Here is a 27,942-nt window from a genome sequence, read left to right as displayed (position 1 = left end):
TCAGATTCAGAATCTGAGGAGACAGATGAATCAGGGGAATGCGGCGGGCGCTTTTTACTACCCCGCCACCCAAAGGCCACCTCCACCCAGGACACATAGGACTCCAGGACCGCCATCAGTGCATCAATGGATGGTTGGGAGCTTGAGGGCCCCGCAGGCTCTGAGAGGGGGGTCAGGTGGGGAAATATGCTCCAAGGACTCCATGAGGAATAAGGGTACCCCACAAAAGTGGAAAAAAACACTGCTAAGGGACACCCCCATCACGCTGGTAACACCACCCGTACACCAGCCACAGAGCACCCCCCCCTCATCCTGCAGCAGAGAGCGGGAGAGAACCCCACCAGACTCATCACCCCACCAGGCAGTCCCTGGCAGCACCAGGATGAAAGCACTCCACGTGCGGCGTCCAGGAAGGAAAGAGACCCAGGAGTCAGCACCAGGGGATAAGGAGGGGTTCCTACAGCTAAAATGGATGCCCAGACAGCTCCACAGTAATGGCCACTATTTAATTCAATGCCAGACTAACCCAAAATGGTTGCCCTGGGGTACACATACATGGTTGCCAGCTTATACAGAAAATAGGCTACAACAAAATGGCGTGGCTCCAAGAGGCTCCCAGGGACCCAGGAGCGATCCCTAGGCCCAGGCATGACACGAAGCAAGAAGGGGGGGCACCAATCCAGACAGATCCTCCTCACCATCGCAATGGGGGGCTGTCAGCCAGGAGGAACGCTGCGATGCAGGCCGAGACCCGGTTGTATGCGACCTCGCAAGACATTTAACTCGCAGGCCAGCCCCTGTCCTGTGGGGCTATGTCACAGCCGACCTAGCGTGGAGCTGAGTTCTGGGCGCGTTCTCTTGCCAGACTAAGGTGACCACTGGATCTAGATTATCCAGCCCATCGCCCAGTCCGGCAGCTGATTGTAGATCTCACAGGAAAAAAACAGGAGAAAAAATTGCCAGGACCAGAGATCCCAGCAAGGAACTAGGTCCTTACTCCTGACTAGGCAGAAAAAATTGAGTACCTATAGCAGAGAGGGGGAGTATACCTCCTGGGACTGCCCATAAGCGTAGTCAAGCTCTTTTTCTACCTAGTATCCTACTCCTGTAGGGGGCAGTATAACCCAATGGTCAAGAAGATCAGGAGCTGTGTCCATCAATGAACGAAAGAGAAAAGAAGTTTATAGCACTTTAGTACAGAACACCATAGCAGTAGTTGTAGTAGTGTATCTTTTTCTCCCAAAGAAGCTGCAAAAACAATTCTTAAAGTATTCAGCCATACCATTATGCAGGGTAGGTCAACCTTCATCAACTTTGAGCAGCTGGAGACTTATTCAATTAAAACCCATAGCTGGGGTCGCAAAAAAGAAGCAAGAGGCCCACAAACAGCCCAAAAAAAACGTACCAGTTTGACATGCCTCCTTTTACTAGTCGGTCCTAGTCTGGTTTAGAATATTATGACAATGTATAAGTAAGCATATATATGAGTTGACTATGCTCTTACTAATCTGTGGCCTATAACTGCTTATGGTGCCTACAGGCACAGGTCTACTGATTGGTCTATTTCTGAACGAAGGAAAAAAAGATTCATATGCTTTACCTGCTATATCCTGGGAAAGAAGCATCAGGGTCTACAAAGGTTTTGTAAACCATTTTGTTTCCCTTCTCCTCTGTACACATCACTTTGTCAAAGCTTAGGTTAAGAATATTATCAACAGGTTTCCTGGAAGAGATCAAGATGTAGGAACATTAGATGGTATGTATTAGCATTGAGAAACTAAAAATCATAATTTTTATATTTTACATGACTGTTTAAGACAAAGCCAGGCATTGGTCATCATCAAAGTGAGAGAAGATGAATTCCATAAAAGAGTGTTCATAGCATTACTGACTGATCAGATGGAGTTTAGTATAGCCCCCTCCTGGTATAGTCACCTAGGCTCTCTGTAATAAAGTGATTTAAACTGATTTAAAGTAAAAGTGAGTGAAGATAAAAAAAAAAACAATAATAATATTTCTATATTAATATATGAAATATTAATATTAAAAATGGAGAGGTGATACTGATTCTGAAAATTAGTATTAGTTCCATTGCTTTCAAATGCTGTTCTTGCAAATTGATAACTGATCACACAACTTTCTCATACTACCTACCAGACACAAACGAAACATAAATTAAAGTGGCATTAACAAGTTCAAGTGCTACACATAGTTGTTATAATCAATCTAAAATTAGATTAAATTTCCACAATTACTGTACATATGACACAAGACTTACCTAACTTACCTAAATAAAATCCACACTATCTCCTCTGTATCCCTATGAGTCGTTTAATTTACAGTTATAAATGCCTATCTGGTGTAGCATAGATGGTGTGAATGTGAACCTGGCTGTTGTGCAGTGGCCAGTACCCAAATATTCAGAGATAAACATATATTTTGGGTGCTGAGGTTTTGGTAATGGGTCCGTAATAACATTATTTAGAAATGGCGAGTAATCCCACATATTCCTTGAAACTCAAAAAAGAGGCACTGTCTTAATTTGCAACCTTATAGTGAAATATTCTGTTGATTTGAAGCAATGCTTGATTGTTTTTTGAGGAATGGTATTTCAAGTCTGTGTCACTTGGACAGTTATTTTTTCAATATTTTGGGACTGATCCTTACAATATTGTTTTTCCAATCATATCCTGACAAAATGAAATCAGGTTACCTGGAAGGCAAATCTATTGCTGCAAATGTGCCTGGTGCTTGTCTATTATGGTTGTGCATTATCTTGTTACAAAATGCAGTTTTACATGGTGCCTATGTAAGATATGATAACGCAGCTCTCAAAATATTACTTGCTGCCATAATCCTCTGAACTATATCACACTAAGAATCTGTATTATAACTCATTACTCCACCATTCCCAATGCTTCTCTGGTCAAGATCTCTTCAATCAGATTAATCCAAATATAACTGCAACTGTGTACCACTTACTTGTATTTCCTTAGCCTTATATCAATAAAAACAAAAAGCATTATATTGCAGTATATTGGATTTGAGAGGTCAATATCAAATCTCAAGAGTGAAGTCTTGCTTTGAGCAACAATTGTTCTATTTCAGGTTAGATTTACATGTAGGCCTGCTAGGCTCCTTCTTATAGGTGGCACGTTCAAGGGGTGCCTGATTTGTCTGGGAATGATAGGTGTCACGGTCTGTGTTGACAAGCAGCAGGTCCGCTATAAAAGAAACCTGGCCTTACACTAAGCAAATTTCGCTTAGCTGACTTTTGTTGAAGAAGCCAGCTGGAAAATTGTTGATTGAACAGCGGCTGCATCTAATCAGATGCAGCCACAGGTTCAGTTATTGTGACAGCCGCCTCTGGATGTCTGGATACAAAAAGTCCATCATGCTAAACAGTGTGGATGGTGGAATCTGTGAGATTTCTTTCATTCAGGGTGAATTTACACTTTAGTGAGTGCATGCAAAATTGCATGATTTTGGACATGGGTTCAAAACACAGAAAAAATGCATGTAGGGCTTGCAGTGCCAGTCATTATTAATGGTACCCCAAACACAACAAGCAAATATGCCTTTTTGCACATGAAAAACATGTGACAAGCATGGCAAAAAAAATGCCTGAACTTCAAAAAGGTACATGTGCTTCGTTGCTGAATCTTACGTGCGTAGAGAAGCCTATTGAGATGAAGGGGATGCCCTATGTGTATAGAATGACAACACGCAAAAAAACAGGCATATGCACGACACTTAATGTTTCATGTAATAGTGTGATTGGTCAGTTTTATTTGATGCAGGAGCCACAGTCAGTGTTCTTGTATACCGTAGGTGTACACAAAGCTGAAGGCCTGTTTATACAGGAGAGCTGTCACCAATCCTCGGAGGTAGGTGGGTGTAAGCAGACACAAATCCGTTTACAACCCGCTAGTCCATAGGAGTAAATGAACCTTCCAATCGTGTCCACCAGAAAAACTGTTCAGACTGGCCATGTGAATGGGGCCTTAATTTGCACCTAACATCAGTTAAAGACAAACTGAATGCAAAAAATAAAAAATTGCGAACAGGCAGGCTCATAGTTCAGAAGAGATGTGTAATGTCCCTTCTGTAAGAAAATAAGCTTACCTGTTTGTTCACATCCTCTGCAAAATGTATTTGTACAGCTATGTTTACATTTTTGGGACAGTGTCAGTGTGTCCAGACGAATGACTCCTGTGCATGCATTGAAGTGACATCTTTCACACCGGTCAATCAACATGGCTAAAGACAGACACCCATAAGAAGGCGGGGAGAAGATGCCGGTGCTGGCAAGGAATCTTGTGGGTGTCGGACTGTTGGACTGTGGGTATTTCGTGTCTTTAGTTTTGGTGCCTGCCGGGTGTCAGGCAGCCAAGATACTCACCTTTCCCTCAGGCTCCTGCTTTGTCAGGTTCTCACTTACCCACCTTACAGTGGTAGCCTGGGCCTGGTAAATGAACCTAATGCAGCTCTGTCTCTCAGCGATGTACAGCTGATGCAATGCTGCCTTCCTCCTGCACTGTCCACGCCCTGATTGCCAGGCAACAGCCTGCCCCCAGTTCTGTTCACAGCCAAAGCAGTGTTACAGTTACACTGCCCCAATATTGATTGGCTCACTGTTCCTGTGGCATCTATTTTAAAGATTATCACACATTGTCCCAGAGCTTGTGGTAGTGTTTCCCAGATGATCAAGTGCGCTCCTGTATTATCTGATCTTGTACTGAAACTTGGCTATGTTTACTGGATTTCAATCGTGTCTTCTGCCCATTGTTACTTTTGGCTAGGTTTACTGGATTTCTCTCTTGTCTGCTGCCCATCCTGACCCTTGGCTATGTTTACATAATTTACATGAGCACACTCACAGCTAGAATATATAGTTTGAAGAAACACGTGATCACCAGGGTTTCTGATCCATCTCCACCATTAGGAGCTCTGGCGAACACCAGCTGTCAAACTTTACTTACTAAAACTTTGTGCCATGGGTGAGCCCACGTCACCTGCCAGGGGGTGCCATGACACTGTGCTTATATGCTCCTAAATAGTAAATCCAGTTCGGGTTTTATTAGTTACTATTGTTGCAATGACACTTTAGACAATAATAATTTTTATGATTTCGCTGAGATTTTTCAGTGTTACATATTGCTACACATGCCAGCAATTCGACTTATTTTGAAGTCTGCTGGTTACTTTACTACATTCCAGTTTAAAACAAAACCCTGGCATTACAACACACAGGAAAAATTTCAGGTATTGGAACACTTAAATTGGAATAAAACCAACTAAGCGGCCAAAGAGTTGAAACCGAGTAAGAAAAACAGGAGAAGAGGCCACCACCCATAAACAATGGAGGGTTTACTTGCCAGGTAAGTCTGCCATAATACAAGCACATTATGACTAAAATCTCCTGGGGCTCAATTAAATAATGTTTGGGGGAGGTTCGAATGTAAACACACAATCTTCAAATTTTAATCATGTAAAAGCCTAAAAAGGCATTGCTGCTCAAAATATGATCAAATAAAGACAATGAGCTGAATAATGTCTAGACCCATATTCAAATACACAGAAAAAAAATCAATTTACCTTACATAAATAAACAAATAAAAAAAAAATGAAATTGGATTGTAAACTCTAATGAGCAGGACCCTCAGATTCCTCCTCTATTGAATTGTATTGTAACTGTCTGCCTTCATGTTTGAAAGCACTGGGCAAACTGTTTGCTCTATATAAATCATGAAAAAATAAATAATAATAATATACTGTATATATATATATATATATATATATATATATATATATATATATATATATATATATATATATATATATATATATATATATATATAATTTTTTTTTATAAACACATATATATATTTGTTTATTTATATACACACACACATACATAGATACATACGTATGTACACATACAGATATAGTGACTCATATATACAGCAGGCTTAACTTGTAATCCAAACCTTTTTATATCTTGTAGAGCAGTAAATATAATACAGATATAAACAGCATGTCTGTGTGCATTGGTGCTATTGGGTTGTGTTTTCTTATTTTCATTATAAGAGCTCTTTGGAAAATGAATACATAGAGTAAAATTTTGGACATACTAATTTAAGCCCTGGGTCACCATTGAGATAATGATCTATTCCTGTTTTCATAATCCCTTATTCCGGGAGCTCAAAAGCTGGTAAACAGAGAAAATGTCTTGGAACACCCAGGGATCTGATCATTATCTCACCGGCCACAGGGGCACAAATGTCATCTCGGAGCTGGTGAATGGGTGAAAGGTCGCCATAGTAACAAAAGATTACTGCCCATGTATATTTATTGCTCTCAATGGCAGTATGTGAATAGATGTAAGAAGTCCTAGTTTAAGGGGCGGAAGGTGCTATTTTTAGAGAAAACAGATATAATGTGTGACTATTGTACTCTTAGGTAGTCTAATGACAGGTCACCCTTTGACAGTTTTTACTAGGTGTGAATATTCCATGTATGGCTTAAAACTCATTATGGCAAACCCTGTAATACAACATAAAACTGTCAGAGCCAACACAATTATTTTATTTTTTAGATAATGCTCCTAGAATGTTGCCTAAAATGTTATAAACTGTGAAAAATAACAAATTGTTTCCTACTGATTGATATTTTAGATATATTCATTGACAAGCACCTGTCATAGATCCTGGCTCAGTTCTTACTCACTTAGGGTATATTCAAACAGTGCATTGTAAAACACCTGTCACCGCAAAAACGCATAGAAAACAATTGTTTTCTATGCGTCCCAATCACACTGCAATGCAGCCAGGAGCATGGCTGTGTACAACAGTGCAGCCAATGGCTCCCACTGCTCTCAGCCAAGCTTGTGAGAGCAGGGAGAGTGGGGAGAAAATTGTCAGATGGGCACAGCATTGAATTGATACAGGACACAGGTAAGTAGTTGTGGGGAGTGGTCCTGCCCCCCCCCCCTGCTGAGTGCCCCCAATAGCAAGCATCTTGTTATTGGGGCACTCAAGCAGGCTCGCTGCCTAGCTGCGTTCCTTTGAATGGAGATTGTCCATTCATACCCAGAGCTTGGCTTGGTCCTGCTCCCACTGCTGTGTGAGCCAATGAGGACAGAGAGACCAAGGAGAGCCACTGCTCTCATGCACAATGCTGGATCAAGTTGGGGCTCAAAGAAGTATAAAGGGGGCTGGGGGTGGGCTGCACCCAGAATGTTTTCTACCTTAATGCATAGAATGCATTAGGGTAAAAAACCTTCTGCCCTTAAAATCCCTTTAAGTAACAACCTTTTACCTTTAGATCCACTTTAAGGCTGTAATTATAGCCACAGCAGACAATTCAGCTAGTATTGGTTTCCATAGTATAAGAGCTATTATTGTCTGTATGATTTATCTTGGTTTCTACAATATTTAGCAAGAATTTAAGTTATAGCTAATTAATCTAACTCCATCAGATTCTATCTAAAACAGTGAAAACTTTGGCTGCAGTTGCACTTTTAACTTAACTGGCCCCTAAATCTAATGTTAAACTTAATTATGATCTTTTTATCACTGTCGAAATTTCAACAATACTAGTGATGATAGATCAGTGCCAAAAACCTAGTTTAATAACATGTAATGTATGGAATAGATTTTTAGTGATTGATTGCTTCTAGATCTAACCCTTATATGCACCAACTATTTTCCAAATTAGTTGTTTTAGGCAATTTCAGTAATTCACAGATATGAGACATTAGCGCACAAACTGTCTACCATCAATGTTCCCTGGCCAGTTTTTCTCTTAACACAAATTATAACTTTATGCCTACAAACCAACAGTGAAAATACAAATTATACCGCACTTATGGGTCAACAAAAAATATCTAAAGAAAAAGCTTGCACAATATTAGATATTCAATATACTAAATGTTAAACATATAAACAAGTGCTGTGCTAACCCAAATAAATGAATAGTGCAAATGCAAAAACAATCATTAAACAGCTGTGTAGTCACACATAAATATAAATGTGAAAAACAATATGAGAAAATAATGTAAGAAGAAATAGAAACCATCTGTGAAGTAATCCCATAAAGTCCTTCTGTAGCACAATGTGAAAAAAAAAGTCAAAATTAATTCTGCTCCACCACCGTGCCTTACATAGAGGTTTCCCTATCAGAGAGTGGTCATATTGCGCATAGTAGTAGCAAACCCTACAGGTTATATCTGCTACTACTTGTTAGGAATCCCTTCCAAACGTCGCATGTATAAAAAGCGAAAAACAACAGCCAGGCACTCCCAATAGTATCAATCCAGTATAAAAATTTTTTTATGAAAGAGAATTAAAAGCAACCACATATAGTTTTGAAAAAAAGTGCTGTACAATATCATAGCCCAGGACTCAATCCATGCACTACTGCATGAGTGGCGATGTCGCAGCATCTAGTTCCACCCTACACATTTCGTCAAAACTGACATCATCAGGGGCTTGGAGACTGCTCCTGCTTACTGAGAATTATATACCTAGTTGACAGTCGAGGAAAAGAGAGTTATTGAAAAATATGAGAGTTATTGAACTAGAAATCACATTCATATTAGTATAACCTGGCATGTGCTCCATCTTGTGGATTAAAAGGAGTATGACAGTCCCCCAAAGCCAAAGTAAATAAAAAACCTCAAGAATTTAATTACATTTGGAAGTGCACAGTTCAGGTCCTAGGCTGTGATATTGTACAAGGCTTTAATTCCAAAAAATATGTGAGTGGTTTTAATTGTCTTTTTTAATAAACATTTATATCGGATTTACACTATTAGGAGCGCATGGCTCTTGTTTTTCTCTCTTCACATGCAATATTTTTAGGAGATTCTTAACAAGAAGCGGTGGATATAACCTATGGTGTTTGTAACTACTTTGTAGAATATGACCATTCTATGATAGAGAGAGTCATCCTTCTCTAGTAAGCCTCTATGTAAGACATGATGGTGGAGTAGAATCTGTGTGATGAGCACATAGGAAGAGTTGTTGACTTTTTTTCACATTGTGTTATAGAAGGACTTTGTAGAATTACTTTACTGATTGTTTCTATTTTTTCTTACATTATTTTCTCATATACGCTTTCACATTTGTATTTGTGTGTGACCACTTATTGTTTTTGCATTTGCAGTAGTTTATTTGGACTAGCACAGCACTTTCTTCTATGAATATTATTGCTTACCTTCATATATAGGCATTTTAGGATAGGTAGTGCCTGGATGCATACCTGCCATAGATTTACTGGGGAAAACCAGTAACAAATGGGATTGTTTTACCGCATGTTAACATGTTGTCCCCATAAATGAGCCTTATCTGAAGCATTTGTAGGTGTGTCAGATTTTATAGCTGCTCAATGCCAGAAGTTTTGGAACTGTCATGCTTTGCAGTGTGCGTCATAAGCACAGTCTGCTTGCCAAAGCATATATTTTTATGTCACAGGAGAGAAGCAGTAGAAGAAAAGCAACCAGACATACCTAACACTACTTCTCTTGGGAACTAACATAAACAAATGGATAATACTTTCTAATATACCTGATCAATAGATACCCCTGGGACAAATGGTCAGTGGGGCGTTTGCTGCAGCCATAGCTATAAGACATGTCACCTTATCTCTATGGATCTGAGCTCAAAAAGTGAAGATTTGGTATCATATAGAGAACATCTAGAAAGATTAATTATGCCTAAGCAGTACCCTGAAAAATAGCCTAGACACTCCTGTTCTCCGGCATCCTAGCTGTCTATCTGCAATGTGAGTTCATCCAAGGTACTGCTGCCTCTGGCTGGTAGTCCCAGGAGATTTGAAGTGAGATTTGGTCATGTCACTAACGTTCTGCTCACGGTTCTCCTGAGGGCTTGCTGCAGAGGAAGTTGTCCCCAAGAACCTACAGCTCATGTATCTCTTTTTCATTCATTCTGAGGATCTGTGCTTTCTACACCTATCTTGTTGCTTTTTGATCATTACCCTACCAATCATCAGAATAACATTCAATAGGGGAGCAAATCAGGCATGAGGAAGCAACGCCCTGCTCTGCTACCAAGATGGCTGCCTTTACAGAGATGCACAGTTCAGTATCAGGGCATAATAAATGAATAATGGGGATAAGTTCAGCTGCAAGGAGTCATTACTGATGAGTAGTTATTTGCCCTCTGCTTGTCTTTTTTAGGCATAGTTTACACACTACAGGTCCCCTTTAATCCAGATTGGTTTACTCAATCTATAATGTTTTAAAAATGGGACAACATCCTATAGTTACATCGCTGGCTAGAATCCCTGCTACATAACGTGTTTCATCAGTATTATAAGCTGCTCTCTCAGGCTTCCAAAATGAAGCTATAGTGAACTGTGAAAAGTCATCAGCAACCATCAAGAAGCCTTCTGCAAATGAAGCATGATGAGAAGGTAATTACATTTATTTGAGAAGCCTAAGCAAGGGTTTATTCACACTGGCTTGTGATCTCGCTCTCTAGTGGCCAGGTGATCCGGGAAGAGCAGCTGCATCTCTGGCACTTTGTCATAGAGCAGATTTCACCCATATTAAGAATGTAATAATCTAATTACATCTCTCCTTGGAGAGCGCTTCCCGTTTGATTTTCTTTGTATTATTATCCAGATTATCGGGAACGGCGTAATCTTGCTGCGTACCGTACTAGATATTTTTTCTTTTACTTCAGCCAAGCAACAATTTCTCTTTGCATAATTCCTTTGAAACACAGGCAGAAGACTAAGCCCACGTCTTTTATGTGAGGCTTTTACCCTATTGTGTGTCAATGTTACATATGTAAATAAAACAATTATAACATTTGGAATACCCTATACTTAGCATTATATTTTAGTTGTGTCTTGTGTTGGTTTATTATGCTTCTAAATCAATTAAATTGCAACAAATAAATAATAATAATAAGTATAACCCTACAAAAACTGTTTGTGCTTCAAAAATGCTGAACAATATTAATACAACAGCAAGGATAACTATTTTGGAGTTCTAAGTTGTTTATGATTTCTATATTTGAACCATTACTCACCTTAGTTCAATCAGGCTTATCGAATAAGGGGGTGAAAAGAACTATGATAAAGTACAACGGTAAACCATAGCAACCAAAGAATCATATTTCGAATAATACAGCCAGATCAATGCTAGTTAGACTCTTGCTGGTAAATACAGGTTGTATCACTTTGCCATTATTAAAAAAAATGTGAACTGTTTTATTTGTCTTACGAAGTTCCAGCCTATTCTAGACTGACAACATCCTAAAAATTAGTGTTCGTTTTGAAAACATTGGAATTACATATTTTATATCTCCCAAAAATGACCACAAGGGTCAGGACCAAGAGGAGCTTGATGACATCACTATTTCATTTGACCCAAAGGCCAAATTTATTTCCTAGCACATGAAAACCCTGGTGTGGTTGATTTAGCAAAGTCTGCCAACTGGAAAAGTGAAGCAGAACCACTGGCAACAAATTGATTCCATTGGCTGACCCCCTGCTACTTTCTTGCCAGAGTTATGTTACTGAACACTGGGTGTTTTCTGGGTCTAGTTCTTCTCCCTATTCTTACTACTATGTTGTCTATTTTATGTTGCAGACAATAGGCAATTATAAATAGTGTATGTTTCGAGCCTTCTTGGTTAACAATTGTAATGGAATCTTTTATTACACTTTTATATATAGACTAACAAAATGTCAACTTCTTAAGGACTGATTTCACTACTCCATCGTGGTAACACATGACAAAATGTATACGTTACTGCATCATTCAGTAGCCCACCACACCATGTACCATTTCTAATGGTACCCCAACGCAAGTACGCAATGCACCTGTGCTACAGCACACAACAATGCTTTCTGAATGTGTGAATTAATTTTTAAATAAATTTAATTATAAACTTTTATTTAAATTGCTACACAAACAAGTGTGGCTGTGGCTTCTTAGAAGTGCAGGTTGCTGTTGTAGTTTTATGGCAGTGTTTCTCAACTTTTTTTCAGTCAAGGCACCCTTTAAAATTATGCACAATCTCGAGGCACCCTATTCCAAAATGTAAAAGAAATAGTTTTACATAATGCAGTGGCATTGACACACATAGGACACTCAACATTAGAGATGATTTATTTTATACACTTTTGCACACTAGTACTGACTAGTATGCCAGTGTTTCTCCTCTCCCTTAGTTCTCTCCCGCATTAAGCTAATGTGACCCCAGTGCAGACAAAGAAGGGCAAACAAGGACATCCTCAGGTGCTCAATGTCTTCCTTATCAATTTGACATCGTCATCTATTGGAATCCCAAAAGCTGGATCACATGGTGCCCAATGTTGTAATGCTAAACAAATTAAAACCTGTGGCTTTGTGTAACAAAAACAAAATTCAGGCGAGATCCACTAGCCAGCATGCTGCCAATTTTGGGCAATTTGAGGCAATGTTTTGCATTTTGCCAAGGCACCTCTGAAGAGCCCAGAAGGCACCCCAGGGTCTCATGGCACCCTGGTTGAAAAAGGCTGTCTTAAAGTATATCAAATATAATAGTCCAACAAAATAATAACTAGAAAACTGGGCGACAATAGGATCCTCTAACTTTACTGTAACATATTATACTGTCACTGTTACAATCTCAAATGCAGTCCAAAACACATCATATTATAACTGATGATGTGATGTTAAAGCAACCATGTTACATCCTTTAAAAAATACATTTTAAAATACCCTGCAAATGAAGAAAATCCTTCTGCCAATCAGTGCATTGCAACTTTTCTCTTCAGAATAGCTGTATGTGCCACTGCTATCCATACTTTCAGGTTTTTGGGACAGTGAGTCCGCCATTGCCACTGGCCACTGTAGTCCTCCCACCAAACAACTGCCTCTACAGAACACAGTATCTTCCTGCTTAGAAGCACTGCTACTGGGAGAACCAGCACTAGGAGCCAATCAGGCTGTGGTGCATGACCGTGCATTTGCAGAGAACATGTTAATAGGAGGAGAGAGCAAAGTGAGATCACAAGTGTGCAGCTGATCTTTCACTATCCAATCACATTGCAAGAGTTTGTTTTGAATGATCATCTTTAAACTTGAACAAGCTATGCTGCTGCACAGAGGTCAAGGTTCATGTGAAGCCAACACAAAGGAATACCTGGATTACAAGACTGTCAGCATATGAGTAAAAATTATTTGGCAGGTAAAACATTTTCTTTATATGTATGTACATCCTGTATTTAACTGCTTGCCAAAGTTTATCTTTAAGAGTAAGCATTCATTTTTAGAATGTCTTGTAGTGCATAGCTTTGTTGGACAGATTTAAATTATTGTTTGAAGTATTTTCAAGAATTTATAGAGCACTTACTAAATTATTTTGGGGGGCTCATAAAATGTAGTTTAAATACACAGCACTACACTAGCACATTTTCCGGCGACTGAGCTTATTTCACTGCTTGAGCGACGCACAACTAGTACTACATGCAGAGCTAATGCACACGCTAGGCAATGTACACCTGGGCTCAGAGAGAGCAATGAAAGGAAAGAGAATTGAAAAATGTACTGCTATTCTTTTTGAAAGATTCCTCTAGGTCTCACTTCAATAATTTCTAAGTCGCTTACCAGGAGGAAACATAGCGTATGTAGCATTTGAAGTCAGAATTCTTGATCTACATACAGAATTTAATCTCTGGTTGGCTTAGAGTTATCACCAGAACATTAATTGAGGAGATAGCTTTAAATAGGGACACCTTTTCTGGTAAAAAAATAAAAAATAAAACAGAGAAAGAAAAACACAGAATGGTGTAGAACATATCAATAGTGTAACTTTGAAGTTGAGATTGGTGGCAAGCCATGCCAGAAATCAAAGTTCTCTACAACCCTTTGTGAAGATTTGCACATCAAGAATATTTGTAGGGTTGATTTACTAAAGGCAAATATACTGTGCACTTTGCAAATGTAGTTGCAGTCAATTTTCCCCAGAGCTTAGTGAAAGTGACCATTTTTGCGGTTGGGTGCTTCGGTTCTACTCACTAAATAAAAAAGTAATTCATTTAACAATAGTTAGGCCCCGTTCACAATGGTTGTAACTTCAAAGTCGTGCAATTTGGTGCTTTTTAAGTTTTTCGGATCAGGGGGTGACCCCGTCCCTTATGATGTAATCGACCCAGCATGCCCCTGAGCGATGAAGGGGAGGAGGTCACCCTGGGACATCATTGGATGGCCCCCACCCCTTAGTTATTTAAGAACTGTCAGATGGAGAAGCTGTCAGACAGCAGGAGGCTTTATCAGGTACGGCCTTTTGGGGGTAGCGGTGGGCATCGTAATTGACAATGGATCTTCTACACCGGGGGACATTTTTTGTTATTCTTGTATTTTAATAAAGGACTTGTTAAAACTGTTGTTGTGTTTTTATTTACTTTCTACACTTTTTTTGGTGAATAAGTTAGGGTACTATGTACCATATACTCATTCACATAGGGGAGGCTGGGATCTGGGGGCTCCCATATTAAAGGGGACATCTAGATTCTGATAAGTCACCCTGACACCCACCCGGTCAGGGTTGTGGGCAGGAGGGCCTTGTCCTCATCAACATGGGGATAAGGTGCTGTTGAGAGCATGTGGCCTGGTATGGTTCAGGAGGGTGGGGCTCACTCGTCCCCCCCTTTCCTGGCTTGCATGCTCGGATAAGGGCCTGGTATGGATAGGGGGGACCCCCGTACAGTTTTTTTCTCAAGTAATTGCTGGCAACTCTTTGGTAAAGGGTTAAAAATAAAACGAAAATGTCTCAAAGTCACACTGATATGGATACAGGCGTGACTTCAGTGTGATTTACATTATAGTCTATGAGAGATAAATCACAGTGAAGTTGGGATGTATAAATGTAATACATGAACTTCTTTTCAAAACGCACCACTTCAAGTCGCAGCTATTAAGAGCCATAGAAATACATTGGGTGCAACTTCGGGTGCGATTTGGAAATTGCATGTCCCACCGGTGTGAACAGGGGCTTAAGCATCCTTGACAATTTCATGACTGCTATCCTGGTACAGCAATAAAATTATTTGCTTCTGTAACAATTGCAGAAACTCTAATCAGGTGTGTCAGCAAAATGTAAGCAAATTTTCAATTACCATCTTATAACAGACATCCCAAAAGTCTAACTGTTCCAACAAAAAAGATGTGAAACCTTTCTCAATATGCTCATAAACAACTAAAACTTGTTTTACTTTTTAGGTTTGAATAGCGTAGAGAATTGTTGGAAGAATTGTTAAGTTTAAATTGTGATCTACATTTGTGCTGGGAAGAATCACCCTCTCTATCTGTCCTAGTGACAAAAAATGATGGGAAACCCCAAATGTTACTGTTGTTGTTGTTGGAAGAGGAATTTAAAGAAAATGCTCCAATGGGTGCACCTGTAATACTTACAGCTGTCTAAGGGCCCATTCACACGTGTGCGTTGTGGCAACACGGGTATTAAAGATTCACTAAACCCAGACTACTAACAGAGTGTGCACACGCACAAGGCCACTAAAGCATTTGTTTTGTGTAGAAAGAAAGATACCAAGTGGATCCTGCCTTCAGCTGTCCCTCCCATCTTCTCTGTGTCCCCACTGCAAGCTGAGATTGTGTAGACCAGCTGGTGTCCTTTACTGAGCATGTTCATGTTTCATTTTCCTTCTAAACTTTTCATTTCCTCCTTTTTCTTATCTGTTCAGCCCACATAACTATAGAGTCACACATGTATGAGTATGCACAGTAGTAAATGACACTCCCCTCCCTCATTCCTCTTTTATGTTCTCCTATTGCGATACACTATGGGGGCTGGATACAGTATGCTGAGTGATTACATTCACTAAGAAACTCACAAAACCCTTAGTTAAATCAGTATAAAATATCAAATATAGTATCAGTATAAAATCAAATCGAATTGCTAAGGCTGCATTCACATGTCAGCGTATGGATCACGGGCAGAATCGCCGCAATTCCGCCCGCGATCCGGAAATCATTGCAAATTGCGGGACGCCTGTGCGTTGCCCGTGATTTGCAATAGCACCCCAAACGCTGAGCGATGTTGCCGCGATTTCCGCCTGCCGAATCGCGGTAACATCGCGCAAAAAAAAATTGCGGGACCCATTACGCCCAAAAAAGTACAAGAGCTTCTTTGGAGCGTAATGCGTCCCGCAATTTTTTTTGCGCGATGTTACCGCGATTCGGCAGGCGGAAATCGCGGCAACATCACTCAGAATTTGGGGTGCTATTGCAAATCACGGGCAACACACAGGCGTCCCGCGATTTGCAATGATTTCCGGATGGCGGGCGGAATCGCGGCGATTCTGCCCGCGATCCATACGCTGACATGTGAATGCAGCCTAATACCTGTGAAGTAAAAAAGCCCCTTGGATGCAGATGCCATCTGAACAAAATAAAAGCTAGTGTCAATCATCTTTGACCTTGCCTACACCAAAATAATTCACAAAAAAACACATCTGATGTTCTATAAAGATTTATAGGGAGCTATAAAACATATTTTTGAAATTTAGGCCTCATGCACACTGAACATTATAAGAACGCCAGTAGAGTTAGCTGTAGAAAGCTGTAGCTGTAGAACGAGTTTTGTAGCCTTTTTGCAATAACATTTTCCAGTGTTTTTTTAAGCAAAACTATACTCCCACAAAAGCTTATGGCTCAAAAAGGTTCATAAATGGCGAATATCTGCATTTTTCTTTGTTTTGTTTTATTAGATTTTTTCATTTTTTTTTTTTTTTACAGCTGAAAAACTCTCAAACGCACTAGTTCTGGGGTTTTTTTCCAGCCAGAAAACATCCCTGCCAAAAAATGCTGATAACAATCTACTGTATGTGTGCATTGACACATAGGCTAACATGCTGGGGAGTTTACTTGCTGCAGAAAAAAATGCCTGAAGCCAAAAACAGCAGCTGCAAAAACATCCAGTGTGCATGAGGCCATATAATTTAACTTGAATGGCTCTTCTGAAACTGTTTTTATTTTGTCATGTGACTGGCACAGCACCAATCAGGGCTGGCCAGACACAAATTCACAGTGTAGACAGCATATGTCAGCAGAGTAAAAGAAGCCACTCCTAAATGTACTTATAGTAATAAAAAAAAAAAGAAAATAAAGTGCCATGATATATATGTTTTATTTAAAAAAATGATGGCAATTAACACTTCTGTGTTTAGTATCACTTTAATGCATGATGCCACAATGCATGCCAACACACCTGTTCTAAGTGCAGTGTGTTGCATTGCCACTCATTGGCAATAAAACCAAAGTGTATTGTACAGTAGAGCCTACACTGGCTAAAACAACTCAATCTCTTGGTGCTAATTTAATTTCACCAGCCATTCAGCAGATATGATGAATAGATCACTTATGGCACTTTTCCACTGCAAGTACCGGCTAGTACCGGCTCGGCTCTACTCGGCCCTGCTTGGCCTGGTTTGCTTTTCCACTGCTGGTACCGCATGGTATAGGGTCGGAACGGTTCGGTACGGTACGGTATAGGTTTGCTTTTCCACTAAAGCAGTACTAAAGTTAAGTGGGTGGGATAACAACGGGGTGGGTGGGATTCTCTGACCAATCAGTGGCTAGTAGTGACTGCATGCAAAGGATTGTGGGATATGGTACCAGTTTGGTACCTGTTGGAACCACAATCGAGTAGGTACTGTTTTTTCAGGGCCGTACCGTACCGTACCGTTCGGTTCCATGCAGTGGAAAAGCAAACCTATACCGTACCGTACCGTACCGTTCCGACCCTATACCATGCGGTACCGCAGTGGAAAAGCACAAAAGGGTGCCGAACCGGTACGGTTCCATGCAGTGGAAAAGCGCCATTATTTGCAAATGGACCCTAGAGAATCTATACATTTTTATATACAAAATAACAGAGTGGGCAACTACATGGCAAATTATGTTTTATGTGGAGAAATGTAAAGTTTTGCACTTGGGGACTAAAAATATAAAAGCACAATACACATTGGGGGGGGAACCTTTGGGAGAATCAACAATGGAGAAAGATCTGGGAGTCTTAGTAGAAGATAGACTAGGCAATAGCATGCAATGTCAAGCTGCAGCTGCCAAAGCCGGCAGAATATTAGCATGCATAGGGGATGTATTCCAGAGACAAAATTATAATCCTACCACTTTATAAAACTCTGGTCTGACCGCATCTGGAGTATTCTGTCCAGTTCTGGTCGCCAGTCCTCAGGAGGGATGTGTTGGAGCTGGAGAGAGTCAAGAGAAGGGCAACTAAACTAATTAGGGGATTGGAGGACCGTAATTATGAAGAGCATTTACAAGCGCTCGTTTTTTTCTCCCTGGAGAAGAGATGCCTGAGAGGGGACATGATAGCAATTTACAAATACCTAGACGGTGATCTCTGTATAGAAAAAAAAATGATTCAGTCGTAAGGATTGCATGAGGACGCGAGGACATACAATGCGATTAGAGGAGAAGCGTTTTAACCTCAGGCAACGCAGGGGGTTCTTTACTGTTAGGGCTACAAGATTGTGGAATTCTCTACCACAAGTGGTGGTTTCTGCGGGAAGTATGGCTACTTTCAAAAGACTCTTGGACATCCATCTCAAGGATCAGAACATTAAGGGGTATGAGAAATGATTACGGCCACACACACCTACACAGGTTGAACTGGGTGGACTATTGTCTTTATTCAACCTCAACTACTATGTAACTATGTAACTATGAAAATACAGAACAGTAAGCATAATAAATGTAAAAGTCCTATGAAGAATTACATTTAGGTATAGGCTACAGTAATAACTAGAAATATCTACTCACTATAGTTTATCTTCAAATTATTTTTGGACCCTAGTCAACCTACATCAGAGCCAGATATTATTTAAATAAATGTTGTCAGTAATGATTTATACAGTAGCATTAAGTCCTATGGCCATATCCAAAAATGCGCTGTTAACCAAAGTAAATGAATACAAATACATACAAAAAAGAACACATAATGGCATGGCAAAACATACAATAGGACAAGATACAAGAGGGTGGAAGTTCTGTCCAATCTAGTGCTTACAGTCTAGAGATTCTAGGTTATATTGTAAGCTCATGTCAACTGGACTTTGGATTCTCTAGACTTCTGTAATCATAAGGCTATTGGAAGCTAGCACTACTGCAGGGAGAAAACTCATTCTACAAAGCATTTGCTATAATGCACTACAGTCCCCTGAGATGAAAAGTAATCAAAACATTGTACCTTGTCTATAATGACGACCCTTACAGAGAATTGAGACACTGATGTAGCAGTGATGTTAAGTGTAAAAAGAAAAACATATTTCATTCTGTGTCTTTGTAAATTATTTTTCTTTCAATCGCGCTGTCAGCAGAAACAATATATTGTAAAAGTAAATAAAGAACTCTGGATGCAAATATATAAAAGGAAATATACAAAACGTATGTATGAATCTGAGATTGTTCTGTAATTTAAATTTAAATTTAAAAATTTAAAACCAGACACAATATATTAAAAAGCAAACCAGGATCGAACTGTGAATACAATTTTAATCCAAAAATGTCCTATTTAAAACTGTAGACAAAATATACTGTATTAAAAAGGAGACAAATATATACTGTATTTTTTGGCGTATAAGACGACTGGGTGTATAAGACGACCCCCCTAATTTTCAAGTTAAAACATAGGTTTTGGGCTATACTCGCCGTATAAGACTACCCCCCTTCCGAAACAAGGCAACACCATTGAAAAACGTCAGATTTCTCATAGATCTCCAAGGTACCCCAAGTACTGTAATACATGTAATCTCTCATAATATCTCCAAGGTACCCTAAGTATAAGTATTACCAGTAGATTTAATCTCAAGACGCTGGCTGTGTGGGAATCCTTTACCGGTATACCGTATGTACCGTAGCTTCGGCTACATACAGAATACCACGCTGAGCCAATCACAGTGAGCGATGTATTATATTATTGAATGCAAAGCCTGCTCGGATTGGCAGGGTCAGAGAGGCGGGCTGATGTTACTCCGCCAATCCGAGCAGGCTTTGCATTCAATAATAGAATACATCACTCTCCCTAATTGGCTCAGTGCAGTACACTGTAGCCTGAGCTATGGTACATGCGGTATACCGGTACAGGATTCCCACACAGCCAGTGTCTTTAGAGACTACATCTACCGGTAATACTTATACTTAGGTTACCTTGGAGATATTATACTCGGCGTATAAGATGACCCCCCATTTTTGGGGGATTTTTTTGAGGTTCAAAAGTAGTCTTATATGCCAGAAAATACAGTATGTATATATATATATATATATATATATATATATATATTATAAAACAACGAATAAGCTAGAATATTATGATAACCCACCTAATATTGAGTAGGTCCCCCTTTTGCTGCCAAAAGCAGCTCCTTTTACCACCAAAACAACCCTGACCTGTTGAGGCATTGATGCCACTAGACCTCTGAAGGTATGCTGTGGTATCTGGCACCAAGCCGTCAGTAGCAGATCCTTTAAGTCCTGTAAGTTGCCAGGTGGGGCTACCATGGATTGGACTTGGTTTTCCAGCACATCACACACATTCTAGATTGGGTTGAGATCTGGGAAATTTAGAGGATGAGTCAACACCTCAAACTCTTTGTTGTGTTCCTGAATCCATTCTTAAACCTTTTTTGCAATGTAGCTGGGCACATTATCCTACTGAAAGAGGCTACTGCCATCAGGGTATATATTTTCAAGGGGGTGTACATGGTCAATGATGTTTAGGTAGGTGATACATGTCAAATATCATTTACATGAATGGCAGGACCCAAGGATTCCCAGCAAGACATTGCCCAAAGCACCATACTGTCTTTGATGGCTTGTCTTCTTCCCATGGTGCATCCTGATGCCAACTCTTCTCCAAGTAAGCAACACACATGCACCCCACCATCCACATGATTTGAAAGAAAACGTGATTCATCAGACCACCTTCTTCGATTGCTCTGTGGTTCAGTTCTGATGCTCACATGCCAATTGTAGGCACTTTTGGCTATAAAATTTAGCCCTCGTCAAAGTCGCTCAAATCTAATGTATCCCACCCTCTTTCAGATACCATTGTAACAAGATAATCAATGTTATGCAGTTTACCTGTCAGTGATCAGAGATGTTAATGGTATGGATATATTATCTGGGTGGCACTTAACCCAGATGACATATTGTACTATCAGAGGTACTGCAGGTGACAACTTTGAAATGAAATGAAGGTGACACACCTCTTAAAGGTTCATCCCCCCATCCGTCTGAGATCACAGTACAATAATTCAGAGAGCTCTCTGTGTAAAGACAGCCCAGTGATGGAGGGAGATGAACAAGAGCATCCCAGGATGTCATGTATCTGGCCAGAAGGGGAGGTGCAGGAGAATGTGTTTTAAGCAGGCCTGTACCCATAAAGCAGAGTGTGAATATTTTCTCAAGTAGCCACTAGGTAAAGCATGGGTGTCCAACCTTTTGGCTTCTCTGGGCCACATTGAGTGTGGAGAAATTTTCTCAGGCCGCATATAAAATATATACTATAGTTAAGGTATATAAGTAATAAAATGCTGCAGCACCTTTTCCCACACTGCCATGCACCCCGCACTAATTTAGCACAACTAGAGGATGATCAAATGAAATGGAATCAGTATACAGAGGTTTACTTCTTCTGAGCGATAATAAAGGAACACTCTAACCACCATTATCACTTCAGTGATTTGAAGTGGTCATGGTGGTAGGAGTCAGGAACACTGCACATTCTTGCCCCCCTCCCCCCCCCCCCCCCTTCGAGGCAGCCTCTGCCTACCGTTAGTTGGAAGCTGCTGTGGCCATGCCCCCGACCCGACTTCCTTCCTCCCCAGCAAAAACAAAAATGTCAGGGGGCAGTGGGCCGCATTGCCTGTGGTTCTGGGCCGCATGCGGCCCCCGGGCCGCAGGTTGGACATGTCTGAGGTAAAGCATGATCACATGGTCCTTCATCTACTTCCTGCTAATACAGACATACAATAGCCCCATCCAATGTTTAGACCTTGGAGGCATGGGAAACTTCATATATATACTCTATAGTTTTCATAAATAAGAATAGCCAACTCAGAAATTTACAACAAAATTAAACTTTGAACCTGTCAATGCAAATGTTTTAAGTTTACTGTATCTAAGCTAACTGGATATAATATCTGGGTGGCACTTAACCCAGATGACATATTCTACTATCAGAGGTACTGAAGGTGACAACTTCAAAATGAAATGAAGGTGGCACACCTCTTGGAGGTTCATCCCCCCATCCATCTGAGATCACAGTACAATAATTCAGAGAGCTCTCTGTGTAAAGACAGCCCAGTGATGGAGGCAAATGAACAAGATCCTCCCAGGATGTCATGTATCTGGCCAGAAGGGGAGGTGCCGGAGAAAGTGTTTTAAGCAGAACTGTACCCATAAAGCAGAGTGTGAATATTTTCTCAAGTAGCCACTAGGTAAAGCATGGTCACATGGTCCCTCATCTACTTCCTGCTAATACAGACATAAGTAGCCCCATCCAATGTTTAGACCTTGGAGGCATGGGAAACTTCATATATACTCTATAGTTTTCATAAATAAGAATGGCCAACTCAGAAATGTACACAACAAAATTAAACTTTGAACCTGTCAATGCAAAGGTTTTAAGTTTATCTAAGCTAATTAGAGTAAGTTTAGGCAACTCAAAGTTATATGCTTCACAATAAAATATCTACAAAAAGCAAAAAGTATTTTTTCTTCACTTGTCATATGAAAAATCTTCAATATCATATTTAAACATAGATCTCTACATCCACATGAACATCCATAACTGTAGAGTTGTTTTAAGGCAATTTAAAAATGCCTGATATAACGTTGGGTTACATGGGCACGCACACATACAATCATAGGCTACATTCTTTAGGGTGTAAGTGCTCTACATGTGGTTTGCTTGCACCATTAAAATGTGTTTAAGACTGATACAATATACCAGTCCAGAGTATAAACATTTGAAGATGATGGCATGCACAATATGGCTTCCCAAGATTAAAGTGCTACTAAACCCAGAAGCCTGCATTTACTATATCTGGTCTCCCACAGTATACAGAACATGGAAATTGAATTGTTTTTGGAAATATAAACTGCTAAATACCTTTCCTCATCAGCAGTATATAGCAGTCTTGTGACATATCAGTGCCTGGTAAATCTTGTAGGAGGAGTTTTCATTCTCCTCTGACTTTCCTATGAAGCTGCATGACCCTTGACCCTCTGTCTGGATAGTGCGTATTGGCCTTGTGCTGATCACATGCATCCTCCCAAAAAAATAAAATCCCTCTAGCAATACACACCAAACTGAGTATGTGCAGAGTGCCCCCCAAGACTTTGTACTATCAGGAAATGGATTTTGGGCTGTGGTAGAAGGGGAGGATCAGAGAAGAGGATGAAACAGCCTTTTTACAGAATGCGCATGATTATTCCCTTAGATTTCTCAGTAACTATAACAAGCATGCTTTACTGCATATACAGACCGGTTTTATTGTTGTGGGTTTAGTATAAATTTAATTTTAATAAAAGAAACACATTTTTAAATATTATATTTCCTAAATAGAGAAGGACCTCTTCAGGCAGCGGGCCTCAGGCAAAGGCCCCCTTTTGCCCCCATATAAATCTGGCACTGTACATAAGGTCAAATAACTGTCTTTCACAGTAGATGCAGGGAATGAATTCCTCAAACAAGCTGGTAATAGACCTTTTCATAAATAATTTATCTCTAAAATCCAATTTTCAATGGTCTTTTCTCCATTTTATAAACTGGTATTTGTTTGACAGACAGAATGACCCCCTTGAAATTCACTCCTGGATGCACCTGTCTAGAACGCAAAAAGTACCGAAAAGCATATTCAAATGTTTGCAACAATGTAAATGATTACATTTAGAACCGTTTTAAGTCTTGAGCTATCAAAAAATAGATGTACCAGAAAATCAAAAGATTCATTCCTCAATTCAATATTTGAAAGAAAATGGCAATGAAGAAATTGCTGTCACTTGTCTCCAATATATAATGTGGGATAGGAAATAAAATATATGACTTCTGCGTGAACTGTCTGGGAAAATATTTAAAATAATGTCAATATGATAAATACTACAGTCCGTGTACCATTCTAAGTTTAAATTTAGACTAAATTGTTTTTTAGATTGACTTCTGACATTTCCATACAGAAATTCCTCTAAGGTGTGATTTGTATTGTGTATTTCTAAAATCACATTGATTGCAGAAGTATTAATTGTTTTTCCAGATGTTTTTATGCTTTTAGAATGATATAATGATAGTATGAGCTGTTTTACGTTTCAAAAGACTATTCCTGTTCATCCAGTCCTGAAATTCACACAGCTCTGCCATGCAGCACAGCCCTGTCTAGCAGAGCAGGAGACCTGATTTCTAACTTTTGTGGTTAACTAACACTTACAGATCTGGTCCCGTACCCTGCCTGCGACTGGACAATGAAAGAAAAAGTAGTTGATAGGCTCATCTCTCTGTCACTTTCCACACTTGTCCTATAAGCATGCTTCTTAGCAGAAGGGGCCGGCAGCACACCTAATTAGCTCCTTGTGTTGCTTCTCCCTCTCCCAGCCTGAGCTTTGGTGTACAGTGGATTGCAAGTGGCTGACGGGAGGTCAAATGTAGATACTAAACTTCTTGATTTAAAAAAAAGAAAATGATGACATATTAACCACATAACGACCGCCCACCGCAGTTTTAGAGCGGCACGCAGCCGCTCCTGGGCAAAGCGACGTAATATAACGTCGCTCGCTCAGGAGACTCAAGAGAGGAAGCGCGCGGTGGAAGCCCCCACTCGTCAACTGGGGAGCCAGTGCGTGTGACCAGCGGCTCTGATGACCGCCGGCCACTCGCGATCTCCCGCAGCTGACAGAGAAGAACAGATGGCTGATGTAAACACAGCGTCTGTCATTCTCCCTTAGATGATCACAGATGCTATGTGATCCTGCTATATAGGATCGCATGTCTCTGTGATGATCTAACAAGCCACGCCCCCTGACAGTTAGAATCAAGCCCCTAGGGTCACATTTAACCCCTTGATCACCAATACAGTTAACCCCTTCCCTGCCAGTGTCATTTTTACAGTACCAGTGCATATTTATAGCACTGATTACTGTAGTAATGTCACTGGTACCCCCCAAAAGTGTAAAAAATGTCAGTTAGGGATCCGGTCTGTCCGCTGCAATGTTGCAGATTGCCACCATTACTAGTAAAAAAAAAAAACAATAAAAATGACATAAATCTTTCCCGTAGTTAGTAAACGCAATAACTTTTGTGCAAACAAATCAAAATACACTTATTGCGATTTTTTTACCAAAAATATTTAGCAGAAAACAAATTGGCCTAAAATAATAAAAAATTTAGATTTTTAAATTTTTTTTACTCTCGCTTCCTTTTTTGTTTATGGGACAGGAAATGAAGGGAACCCCCCCCCCCCCCCCCATGGGACACAGATGGCAAAAATGAACCTTACAGGGAATATAACCCCCTCTAACTCTATTCAGAATAAAAAGTTTTGCCCTTAGTTCTGCTTTAAGTTCATTGTATTTGTGAAATCATTTTTTTATTCAGATAAAGTGGAAATCCACTGTAGAATTACTCTATGAATAATATAACTCATGTGCCTTAATAAATGCATAGCACCATGGTTGAATTCTGACAACGCTACAGTTGTCCAGCAATCGGCATTGGAAACTGCCAGCCATGTATCAGCAACACCATGGAACTCACTGTATTGCTCAGACCCTCCATGCTATCCATGTCCTGTTAGGCCTTGTTCACATATCGCCTAGCCAGAACATGGACCCCCCTAAAGTGATTTAGAAAGCACAATTCAAATGCGGAAAGTTGAAAGGGCTGCCCTATGCATTTTTGTTGCACCAAAGAAGCTCAGGTTCAAATTTTGTATAGTATGATAGGCATGTATAGATAAGCAATTATTGCATTCAGCTTAGAGTATGCACATTCTCTAGCCAAGGATGTTCGACAAAAGTGTTCCACATGTAACATGATATTGGTCATTCCTTGTGTTATTACAGACCTAAAATGAATGTGTCCTTCACCCAATATCGACAATTTACTTTCCCTGTGTAAGCTCGTTTCCATTTGAAGATTAAACAGGGCTGAGATCACTCCTCATCCAGCTGCCAATGACCAGGGATAGAGTCACAGGAGAGGTGGGGGAATGAGTCACATGATCTACCATATCTAATAGAATTTGTATTTATTTTTGCTTCTGGCAACAAAGGGACTGTTAAGGAAGAGAAGGAAAGTTGACTTGATGCAGGAGATGTAGCAAAAATGAAAAGTGAAGCACCACACCACTACTAGGAGTTCCAGATACAATGTTAGTCCAATAAAAGTCAGAAGGACAATCCTAAAGTAGGGGGAACTAGTTGGATATATCAGCTTAAATTGTGTGCCTCTATGGGCTTGAACATACATTGGGACACAAATTGTTATATCAATAACAGCTGATATCTAATTTGAAAACATGTGGGGGTTACTGAATATGACCTTTCTGATGAATGAAAAGAGTGGTATAAATATATCATATTGTATATATATATCTATACATAAAAAGTACAGTAAAACTGCAGGAAAGGGCACTGGGGGGCAAACTAATGTGAATTTATTTTATTTTGTAATGTATCAGTGTGTTTGTGTGTTTTACTATTTGAATTTGCCGCCGGTTCCACCCCCCTGCGAGCGTCACATCGCAGGAGACGGAAGCCGGGGCACAGAGAGCATCGGGAGGAAGATCCGCCGCCGCACACCACCGGGATACATCGCTGGATCCCGGGGACAAGGTGAGTACCCTCTCTTACAGGATCCAGCGATCTTCCTAGTGGTACCCGAGTGTGGCCTGGGGTTACCGCTTTTTGCACTGAAATTTAACCCCGAGCCACACTCGGGAATACCGCTAGGAAGGTTAAGAGCAATACCAGCAAGATAACCCTATAGATCCAGGGTGATTTTTCCACTTTCCTCAACTGTGGATGTAGGAGATGGCCAGTCATCAAAGAGACTCTTTCACTTAAATAAAAGTCTAAAAAAACCTGCCTTACTGCAAGGGATATATTTAATATTCACCTCTTCCACGTCCCACACCGCTAATCATCCCTGGTATTAAGAGAAATGTCTGCTCTTGAATCTGACACTTTGGGGTTGGTTTACTATAACTGGAGAGTGCAAAATCAGGTGCAGCTCTGCAAAGAAACCTATCAACTCTCAGGTTTTATTGTCAAAGCTTAACTGAACAAGCCAAAGTTAGAAGCTGATTGGCTACCATGCACAGCTGCACCAGATTTTGCATTCTCCAGGGTTTAGTCAATCAACCACTTTGTTCTGTAGTGATGAAAATACTGGTGGAAACAACCACAGCATGCTGCGTTGGTCCAGAAACCTGTCACTCCCAAAGATATTGGATTAAAGGGGATTCTTCAAGTAGAAGTTTTTATGGATTACATCAGTCACTTACGACCATTATCTGTATGTGTGGTGCAGTTGCAAAGCATTAAAAAGATGGACATGTCCAGTTTTTTTGTGTGTTGTGGTAAGTTGAGTTGGCATAACTCACTTTAATAACAGAAAAAAATGAAATGGCTTTAATTTCTGCCCTAGTCCGTAGACAGATAACAGAAATTCTCAATTAACACCAATGAGAATTGAGCAATATTTTAAAGATCCAAAACCCAATACAAAATACCATTTAAAAAAGTTAGTAAAACAAAAAGAAAAAAAAACACATGCAAGTAAATTTAACAGGTCCAATAAATGATTCCTTTACTGAAATAATAACATAATTTTTATAGTACAAATTAGCAAATGAGGCACGGTAATGAAAAATACCAGATTC

General features: G+C 40.0%; 1 protein-coding gene across 1 annotated transcript in view; it reads right to left on the bottom strand.

The window, feature by feature from the left end:
* DCDC1 (doublecortin domain containing 1) overlaps positions 1-27,942 on the bottom strand; it is a gene marked incomplete at its 5' end in the record, with an annotated part of 647,338 nt that overhangs the window by 253,160 nt on the left and 366,236 nt on the right. Inside the window, one exon of the mRNA XM_082270964.1 lies at positions 1,601-1,723. Coding sequence (XP_082127090.1) covers positions 1,601-1,723 — 123 coding nt within the window. The remainder of the gene's footprint in view (positions 1-1,600; positions 1,724-27,942) is intronic.

This window comes from Pelophylax lessonae, assembly GCF_965119305.1.
Source record: "Pelophylax lessonae genome assembly, chromosome: 10".
Lineage (NCBI taxonomy): Eukaryota > Metazoa > Chordata > Amphibia > Anura > Ranidae > Pelophylax > Pelophylax lessonae.
This window is presented reverse-complemented; position numbering and strand designations above follow the sequence as displayed.